General features: G+C 25.2%; 1 protein-coding gene across 1 annotated transcript; it reads right to left on the bottom strand.

Annotated features, from left to right (window-relative positions):
* Positions 1-5067: 5067 nt before the first annotated feature.
* On the bottom strand, positions 5068-5634 carry LOC149514663 (uncharacterized). The gene has a single exon (XM_089744231.1). It carries the CDS (start codon positions 5632-5634, stop codon positions 5068-5070), a length of 567 nt encoding a protein of 188 aa, XP_089600357.1.
* Positions 5635-11322: the final 5688 nt, after the last annotated feature.

Raw genomic sequence — 11322 nt, 5'->3', positions numbered from 1 at the left:
GTCACAATGATTTAAAATAAATAATTATTCAAATAGTCATGACTATTTGAATTTGTTTAGTAAATATGTTTATTTTTTAAAATCTTTTTACTTATTATTTGTAAAAATATTAATAAATTAATATTTTTTTAATCCAAATAAACTTTTAAGAACAGAAATAATATTTTATGATAAAATAAAAAAGCTATAACAATTTAAAATAAATAACTGTTCAAACAGTTATAAAGATTTGAACTTGTTTAGTAAACATATTTATTTTTTTAAACTTTTACTTATTAATTGTCTTAATATTAATAAATTTATATTATTTTATTTGAAATATGGTTGTATGAACAAAAAAAATCATTTTATGACAAAACAAAAGGTTATAGCAATTTCAAATAGAAAATTGTTCAAATAGTCATAATTATTTAAACTTGTTCGGTAAACAGATTCATTTTTTAAATCTCTTAATTATTAATTTTTGAAATATTAATAACTTAGTATTATTTTATTTCAAATAATTTTATATTAATAGAAATAATTTTTATGACAAAACAAAAGGTATAACAATTTGAAATAGATATTTATTCAAATAGTCATGACTATTTGATCTAGTTCAGTAAGCATATTTATTTTTAAAATTTTTTGCGTATTAATTGTTGAAAATTTAATAAATTAATATTATTTTAATTCGAATAAGCTTGTATGACCATAAACTATTATTTTATAACAAACAAAAAGTCATAACAATTTGAAATAAATAGTTGCTCAAATAGTCATAACTATTTAAACTGGTTTGACAAATATATTTAATTTTTAAATCTCATATTATTTTTGAAATATTAATAGATTAATATTTTTTTATTTTGAAAAGACTTATATGAACAAAAACATTTGTTTTATGACAAAATAAAAAGGTCATAATGATTTAAAATAGATAATTGTTCAAATAGTCATAATTATTTGAACTGATTAGGTAAACAAATTATTTTGTAAATCTCTTACAGATTAATTTTTGAAATATTAATAAATTCATTTTATTTTATTTTGAATAAGTTAGTATAAATTGAAAGTATTGTTTTATCTTAAAACAATAACGATTTGAAGTAAATAATTGTTCAAATTGTCTTAACTATTTTAACTAGTTCAACAAACAAATTTGTTTTTTAAATCTCTTAGTTATTAATTTTCAGAATATTATTATATTAGTATTGTTTTATTTCGAATAAGCTTGTATGAATAGAAATAATTGTTTTATGATGGAACAAAAGGTTATAACAATTTGAAGTATACAGTTGTTCTAATAATCATAACTATTTAAACTAGTTCAATAAACAAGTTTATTTTTTAAACTCTTACTTATTAATTTTTGACTGATTAATAAATTAGTATCACTTTATTCCAAATGAACTTATACTATCAAAAACAATTGTTATATTACCAAACAAAAGGTAATAATAATTTGAAATATATAATTGTTGAAATGGCCATAATTATTTGAACCAATTTGGTAAACAAATTCACTTTTTAAATCACTTAATTATTAACTTTTGCAATATTAAAAAATTTGTATTATTTTATTTTAAATAAGCTTGTATGAACTTAAATAATTGTTTTGTGACAAAACAAAAGTTCATAACAATTTTCAATAAATAATTGTTCAAATAGTCATAACTATTTGAATTTGTTCAGTAAAAAAATTTATTTTTTTAATCTCTTGCTTATTAATTTTTGAAATATTAAGAAATTAGTATTATTTATTCTGGATAAGTTTTTATGAACAAAAACAATTGTTTCATGTCAAAACAAAAAGTCATAATGATTTTAAATAAATAATTATTGAAATAGTCTTAACTATTTGAATTTGTTTGATAAATAGATTTATTTTTCAATTGAATATACAGTTGTTCTAATAATCATAACTATTTAAACCGGTTCAATGAACAAGTTTATTTTTTAAACTCTTACTTATTAATTTTTGACTGATTAATAAATTAGTATCACTTTATTCTAAATGAACTTGTACTATAAAAAACAATTGTTATATTACCAAACAAAAGGTAATAATAATTTGAAATAGATAATTGTTGAAATGGCCATAATTATTTGAACTAATTTGGTAAACAAATTCACTTTTTAAATCACTTAATTATTAACTTTTGCAATATTAAAATATGTGCATTATTTTATTTTGAATAAGCTTGTATGAACTAAAATAATTGTTTTGTGACAAAATAAAAGGTCATAACAATTTTCAATAAATAATTGTTCAAATAGTTATAACTATTTGAATTTGTTCGGTAAAAAAATTTATTTTTTTAATCTCTTACTTATTAATTTTTGAAATATTAAGAAATTAGTATTATTTATTTTGGATAAGCTTTTATGAACTAAAACAATTGTTTCCAATCTTTTGCCTATTAATTTTTTTAACGTTAATAAATTTGGATTATTTTATTCTAAATAAACTTGAAAGATATGAAATAAATATTTTATGACTAAACAAAAGGTCAGAACGAATTGAAATAGATAATTATTCTAATAGCTTTAACTATTTCAATTGGTTCGGTAAACACATTTATTTTTTAAATCTCTTACTTATTAATTTTTGAAAAATTATTCAATTAGTGTTATTTATAACCAAATACGCTTCTATGATTAGAAACGATTGTTTTATGACAAAACAAAATGTCAAAATGATTTGAAATAGATAATCATTCAAATCACCATAATTGTTTTACTTGATTCAGTAAATAGATTTATTTTTTGAATTTTTTACTTAGTCTTTTAGGAAATATTGATTAATTAGTATTATTTTATTCCATCTAGCTTGTATTAACTAAAATAATTATTTTATGACAACTATTAGCTCAAAGACTTGGAATAAACCAAGAAGGGGGTGAATTGGTTTCAATAAAATTTTCAAAGATAATATTCAATAACCACAAATTATAAAAACAGATAAGCACAATAGATGAATATAAACAAGAGATAGGGTTAGAGAATTTAATACCAAGATTTATAGAGGTTCGATCCTTTCTTAGGCACCTACGTCTTCTCCCTTAGCTTCTCTTACTAAGGAGTTCAATTCACTATTAGATGAAGATTACAACTAAGCTTTCACAAAGCTTTACAAACTCAACAACATACACTCTTAAGGGTTATCCTCCCCCTTAAGCTTACACACTCACAATACAGAAATTTAAGAATGTTTGGCAAACTTTAAGAACCTTACAAAGGCTAGGTGTTTGCTAAGTTGAAGTACACAAATGTATAGATAAGAAAGTAGTGAAAAACTGATATGAATTCTGCACTTTTTCTCTTTTTACAGCTTTGAATGCTTGAGCATATTGGTAGGTGAATAGCAATAAGTTTCTTTAGCTCTTGTTGTTCTTGGTCTGTAGTGGAATGCTTGATTTATAGTTAAGAAGTGGTTGAGAACCATTGGATTGCATTTATGCTTGAAACCTATAGAAATTTTAGACAGAAAATAGCCATTGAGAGTTTCAGACCTTCAGGGGATCGATCCCCTCCCTTAGGGGATCGATTGGTTCATGTTTGAGAAAGCCTGATTTTGTGCCTATTTTGCCTTACCCGATCGATCCCTTGCTTGAGGGGATCGATCTGTTCTTTAGGTGATCGATCCCTTATATAGGGGGATCGATCCCTTTTTTAAGTTTTCATACTTAGGGAGCATTCTGTTTGAACAACCGATCGATCTTTTTAAGAGTGGATCGATCCCTTGCCTTAGGTGATTGATCCTCTATGTGAGGGGATTGATCATTTTTTTGGAAAATTACATGAGAAAAGCATTCTGTATGAAAAAATAATCAATCTCTTGAAAGAATGGGTCGACCCATTCAGCTAACCAATTAATCCCTACAGGGAGGGGATCGATTAATTTTTAGCCTTTTGAGTTGTCACCAAATGTAACATCTCCTCCACTTTTTTCTTTCAAGTCCTTAAAGAGAGTTTTATCTCTGGTCATGTGTTTTGAGCATCCACTATCAAGGTACCATTGATTGTTCTTACTTGAATTAGCTTTATAGCAATGCTCATCCATCTACAAAAGCACAATTAAATTTTTGTTTTAGGTACCCAAATTTTCTTGGGTCCTTGAAAGTTAGTACTGACAATTTTTTGTGCCTTTTGGAATCCACTTCATTTTAGTAGCCTCATCTTGAGATGTGCTAACTCCTTTTGGAATCCACACTCTTCTAATGAGCTTACCTCTATAAGTGATTTTCTTCAATGAGTAATATTGAATAGAATGACCCAATTTATGACAATGTGCACACATGCTAGATGAATCATTTGGCTTAACAAGAAAACTCTTCAAGTGAGTTTCTTTGTTGTCACCATTATAACCTAGTCCATCTTTATCAAAGAAAGCTCTTTGTGTTTCTAGCATGTCATTGAGCTTTTGATGACCCATATAAAATCTAGAAAATGAATTATGCAGATTTTCATTTTTCTTAGTCAAGTCATTGACATTTACCTTTAAGAGCTCAACTTCTTTTCTAAGTCTTCTTTTGCTTTATTTAATGACTCATTTTCTAGTTTCAATTTAGTGACCATTTTCTTATATTTCATGCTCATGTTCTCAAATTCTATAACTAATTCATCATAGACATCTTGTAGTTCATCAAATGAGTATGAATTTAAATCACATGGATTAAAGGTTACCTTGGGCTCATCAAGAGCCATGAGACATAGGTTGGCTACTTCCCCCTCATTTGATTCATCATCAGAGAAATCGCTATCACTCCATGTTGCTACCATAACTTTCTTCTTTGGCTTGGTCATGTTTTGCTTTTTCCACAAAGAATAATCAAGTTTAATGTGACCCGGTTTGTTACATTCATAGCAAATAATTTGATCTTTTTCTCTTCTACTTGATTCCCCTTTAGTCATCTCCCTTTGTGGTCTTCTCCTACTTGAGAACTTGTTCATTCTCATGAACTTTTTGAATCTTTTTGCAAATATGGCCATCTTTTCATCTTCATCATCCTTCTCTTGAGCAAAACTTTCTTCATCCTCTTGAAAGGTAGATTTGAGAGCAATGCCACCTTTCTTGACTAGTTCTTATCCCCTTTTGATCTTCATTTCATAAGTGAGGAGAGAGCCCATTAGTTCATCCAAAGAAAGTGTGTGACAATCTTTGGACTCTTTAATGGCTGTCACTTTGGCTTCCCAACTCTTTTGTAGACTATTAAGAATTTTCTTCACCATCTCTATATTTGAATATGTCTTTCTAAGAGCCTTTAAACCATTAATAATGTCGACGAAGCAGATTGACATCTCACTAATGGTTTCATTGGGTTTCATCTTGAATAGCTCACAATCATGAGTAAGCATGCCTATTTTTGTCTTGTTCACTTGGTTTGTACCTTCATAGGTGACAGCCAACTTATCCCAAATTGTTTTTACATTTTCACACAAGAAAACTCTATTATACTCACTTGGTCTCAATGCACAAAAGAGTTTGTGCATTGCTTTGGCATCGAGTTGAGCCATCTTCATGTCATTGACATCCCATTCACTCCCTAGCTTTATCACCTCCTTACCATCCACCATCTTCATTGGAATTTGAAGACCATTTACAATGACCCTCCAGACTTCATAATCATTAGCTTGAATGAACAACCTCATCCTAGTCTTCCAATAGGAGTAGTTGTACCAGCAAAAAGAGGGGGTCTAAAATTGAATGCCTTTCATTTCTAAGACATGTTGCAACTGTTTCATTTGTCATGAGACACACCTTTTGTTGGTTGGTATAGTTATTGTAGCTTGATGATGGTTCTTCCACATTGATTACCATATTTCTTTGAGCTATTTTCAAGATCACTCTTGGGCTATTAAACCTATAAAAAAGAGTACTAGCTTGATACCAATTGTTAGCTCAAAGACTTGGAATAAACCAAGATGAGGGGTGAATTGGTTTTAATAAAATTTTCAAAGATAATATTTAATAACCACAAATTATCAAAACAGATAAGCACAATAGATGAATATAAACAAGAGATAGGGTTAGAGAATTTAACACCAAGATTTATAGAGGTTAGGTCCTTTCTTAGGCACCTACGTCCTCTTCCTTAGCCTCTCTTGCTAAAGAGTTCAATCCACTATTAGATGAAGATTACAACTAAGCTTTCACAAAGCTTTACAAACTTAACAACATACACTCTTAAGGGTTAGCCTTCTGCTTAAGCTTACACACTCACAATATAGAAATTTAGAAATGTTTGGCAAACTTTAAGAACCTCACAAAGGCTAGGTGTTTGCTAAGTTGAAGTACACAGATGTATAGATAAGAAAGTAGAGAAAAATTGATATGAATTCTGCACTTTTTCTCTTTTTACAGCTTTGAATGCTTAAGCAAATTGGTAGGTGAATAGTAATAAGTTTCTTTAGCTCTTGTTGTTCTTGGTTTACAGTGGAATGCTTGATTTATAGTTAGGAAGTAGTTGAGAGCCATTGGATTGCATTTAATGCTTCAAACTTGCAAAACATTTAGATAAAAAATAGCCGTTAAGAGTTTCAGACCTTCAGGGGATCGATCTTTTCCCTTAGGGGATCGATTGGTTCATGTTTGAGAAAGCCCAATTTTATGCCTATTTTGCCTTACTCGATCGATCCCTTGCTTGAGGGGATCGATCTATTCTTTAAGTGATCGATCCCTTATGTGGGGGGATCGATCCTTTTTCTGGGTTTCCATACTTGGGAAGCATTCTGTTTAAATAATCAATCAATTCCTTTAAGAGCGGATCGATCCCTTGCCTTAGGTGATCGATCCTCTATGTGAGGGGATCGATCTCTTTCTGGAAAATTGCACGAGAAAAGCATTCTGTATGAGTGGATCGATCCATTCAGCTAACCAATCGATCCCTACAGGGAGGGGATCGATCAATTTTTGGCAAATCTTGAGAACTTTGGGTTCTGGTTGAAAACAGGATCGATCCCTTTTGCAAGGGAATCGACCTGGTAATGGAGGGGATCAATCCCTTCCCTGAGGGGATCAATCTCTTATATCAAAACTTGCATAAGTCATGTTTTGTTCCAAGATTTTGAGTTGTTTTGGTTCTCAAATGAATTTTGGCAAGATAAAAAGGGTGGAAAAATGTTCAACTTAAGCTTAGACAAGATTGAAACAAGTTTGGCAAATTTTTATTTTGTCAAATCAAAACTCTTAATCAACTCAAGGCCAAAAACAACTCAAAAGGTTATAACAATTTTAAATAGACAATTGTTCAAATGGTAATAACTATTTGAACTTGTTTGGTAAACTGATTTATTTTTTTAAATCTCTTTCTTATTAATTTTTCAAATGTTAATAAATTATTACTAATTTATTCTTAATAAGCTTGTGTGAACTGAGACAATCATTTTACGACTAAACAAAATGTAAAAATAATTTTAAATAGATAATTGTTCTAATAGTCTTAACCATTTGAATTGATTCAGTAAACAAATTTATTTTTTACATTTCTTACTTATTAATTTTTAAAATATTATTAAATTAGTATTATCTTAATCATAATAAGCTTGTACGAACAAAACAATTGTTTTACAAGAAAAGAAAAGGTCATAACAATTTGAAATAAATAATTGTTAATATAGTATTAACTATTTGAATTGGTTCAGCAATTAGATTTATTTTTTAATTTTCTTAGTTGTTAAGTTTTGAAATATTATGAAATTAGTATTATTTTATTCCAAATAAAATAGTATGAACAGAACCAATTGTTTGATGACAAAATAAAATGTTATAACTATTTGAAATAGATAATTATTCAAACAGTCAAAACTATTCGAAATGGTTTGGCAAATAGATTTACTTTTAAAATCTCTTATTGATTAATTCTCTAAATATTAATAAATTAGTATTATTTTATTTCAAACAAACTTACACTAACAAAAACAATTGTTTTATGACAAAACAAAATGTAATAATAATTTCAAATAGATAATTGTTCAAATACTTATAATTATTTATACTGGTTTGGTAAATAGAATTATTTTCTAAATCTCTTGCTTATTAATTTTTGAAATATTAATAAATTAGTTTTATTCTATTTCGAATAAGTTTGTATGAGTTGAATAATTATTTTATGACAAAATAGAAGGTCATAACAATTTGAAATAAATAATTGTTCATATAGTCTTAACTATTTGAACAAAAAGTCATACCAAATTGAAATAAAAAAATGTTAATAAATTAGTATTATTTTATTCCAAATAAGCTTGTATGAATTGAAACAATTATTATATGACTAAACAAAAGGTCAAAACGATTTGAAATAGATAATTATTCCAATAGTCTTTAACTATTTAAATTGTTCGACAAACACATTTGTTTTTTAATTCTCTTATTAATTTTTGAAATATAATTACATTAGCATTACTTTTATCCAAATAACCTTTCATGAGCATAAACAATTTTTTTATGAGAAAATAAAGATCATAATGATTTAGGATTGATTTTTGTTCAAATAGTCATAACTAGTTGAACTGGTTTAGAAAATGGTTTTAGTTTTTAAATCTCTTGCTTATTAATTTTTGAAATATTAATAAAGTAGTATTATTTTATTCTAAATAATCTTGTATGAACTGAAATAATTGTTTCATGACTAAACAGAATGTCAGAATGATTTGAAATAGATAATTGTTCTAGTCTTAATTATTTGAATTAGTTTGGCAAACACATTTATTTTTTAAATCTCTATTAATTTTTGAAATATTATTAAATTAGTATTATTTTAATCTAAATAAGCTTTTATGAAAAGAAACATTTGTTCTATGACAAAATAAAGATCATAATGATTTGAGATAGATAATTGTTCAAATAGTCATAACTATTTGAATTGTTTCTGTAAATAGATCTAGTTTTTAAATCTCTTATTACTTTTCAAAATATTAATAGATCAGTATTATTCAATTCTAAATAATTTTACATGAACAAAACCAATTGTTTTATAATAAAACAGAAGGACATAACAATTTGAAATTGATAATTGTTCAAATGGACATGACTATTTCAATTTTATCAGTAAACAAATTCATTTTTTAAATCTCCTGATTATTAATTTTTAGAATATTAATAAATTAGTATTATTTTATTTTGAATAAACTTGTATGCATAGAAACAATTGTTTTATGACAAAAGAAAAGATCATAACTATTTGAAATAAATAATTGTTAAACAATCATAACTATTTGAACTTGCTCGATAAACAGATTTATTTTTCAAATCTTTTACTTATTAATTTTTGGAATAATAATAAATTATTGTTATTTTATTTTGAATATGCTTGTATGAACAAAAACAATTGGTTTGTGAAATTGTTCAAATAGTCATAACTATTTGAACGCGTTCAAAAAATAGGATTATTAAACAAATTTTTAAAATTTTTACATATTAATTTTTTAAATATTAATAAATTTATATTATTTTATTCAATAAGCTTGTATGAACAAAAGCATTCATTTTATGACAAAACAAAAGGTCATAACAATTTGAAATAAATATTTAGTCAAATAGTCATAACTATTTGAACTTGTTTAGTAAATAGATTCATTTTTTAAATCTCTTAGTCATTAATTTTTGGAATATTAATAAATTAGTATTATTTTATTTTGAAGAAGCCTACATGAATTGATACAATTGTTTTATGACAAAACAAAAGGTGATAATGATTTGAAATAGATATTTATTCAAATAGTTTTGACTATTTGAACTTGTTTGGTAAACATATTTATTTTTAAAATCTTTTACTTATTAACTATCAAAATATTAATAAATTAATATTATTTTAATCCGAATAAGCTTGTATGGACTAAAACAATTGTTTTATGCCAAAATAAAATGACATAACGATTTGAAATAAATAATTGTTCAAATAGTCATAACTATCTGAACTTATTTGGTAAACAGATTTATTTTTTAAACCTTTTACCTATTAATTGTTTGAATATTAATAAATTTGTATTATTTTAATTGAAATAAGCTTGTATGAATAGAAAAAATTGTTTTATGACAAAACAAAAGGTTATAGTGATTTGAAATAGATAATTGTTCAAATAGTCATAACTATTTGAACTTGTTCGATAAATAGATTTAGTTTTTAAGTATTACATTTATCAATTTTTGGAATATTAATAAATTAGAATTATGTTATTTTGAATAAGCTTGTACAAACAGAAATAATTGTTTTATAACAAACAAAAAGTCATAACAATTTGAAATAGATAATTGTTCTAGCAGTCATAACTATTTGCACTAGTCAGGCTAATAGATTTAAAAAAATATTCATTTTTTAAATTTGTTACTTATTAATTTCTAGAATATTAATAAATTAGCATTACTTTATTCAAAATAAGATTCTATCAATAGAAACAATTATTTTATAACAAAACAAATGGTTATAACAATACAAAATAAATAATTATTCAAATTGTTATAACTAATTAAACCGGTTTGGTAAACAAATTTGTTTTTTAAATCTCTTATTAATTTTCAAAATATTAATAAATTAATATTATTTTATTTTGAACAAACTTATATGAACAAAAACATTTGTTTTATGACAAAAAAAATAACACAACGATTTGAAATAGATAATTATTCGTATAGCCTTAACTATTTGAATTAGTTCAGCAAACAAATTTATTTTTTAAATCTCTTAGTTATTAGTTTTCATAATATTATTAGATTAGTATTATTTTAATTCGAATAAGCTTGTATGAAAAAAATAATTGTTTTATGATAAAACAAAAGATTATAATGATTTGAAATATAAAATTGTTCAAATGGTCATAATTATTTGAAGTGGTTTAATAAGCAAATAATCTCCAATTTATTTATTTTTGAAATATTAAAAAATTAGTATTATTTTATTCTGAAATAGGCTTGTATGATGAAAACCAATTGTTTTATGATAGAACAAAAGTTCAAAATGATTTCAAATAGATAATTGTTCAAATGGCTATAACTATTTGAACCGATTTGATAAAATGATTTATTTTTTAAATCTTCAACTTCTCAATTTTGAAACATTAATAAAGTGAAATTATTTTATTTTGGATAAGCTTTTATGAAATGAAATAGTTGTTTTATGATAAAACAAAAGTTCATAATGATTTTAAATAGATAATTGTTCAAATAGTTATAACTATTTGAACTTGTTTGATAAATGGATTTATTTTTTAAAATTCTTTCCTTATTATTTTTTTGAATGTTAATAAAATAGTATTATTTTATTTTGAATAAGCATGTATGAATTGGAATAATTATTTTATGACTAAACAAATGGTCAGAACGATTTGAAATTGATAATTGTT

The sequence above is a fragment of the Durio zibethinus genome, chromosome 15, assembly GCF_047325235.1.
Source record: "Durio zibethinus cultivar Kanyao isolate XHJ-2024 chromosome 15, ASM4732523v1, whole genome shotgun sequence".
NCBI lineage: Eukaryota > Viridiplantae > Streptophyta > Magnoliopsida > Malvales > Malvaceae > Durio > Durio zibethinus.
The sequence above is the reverse complement of the archived record's forward strand: the minus strand, read 5'-3'. Positions and strand labels throughout refer to the sequence as shown.

Excerpts from the sequence above, each read along its gene's own strand:
- LOC149514663 (XM_089744231.1), bottom strand. The coding sequence starts at position 5,634 with ATGAGGTTGTTCATTCAAGCTAATGATTATGAAGTCTGGAGGGTCATT.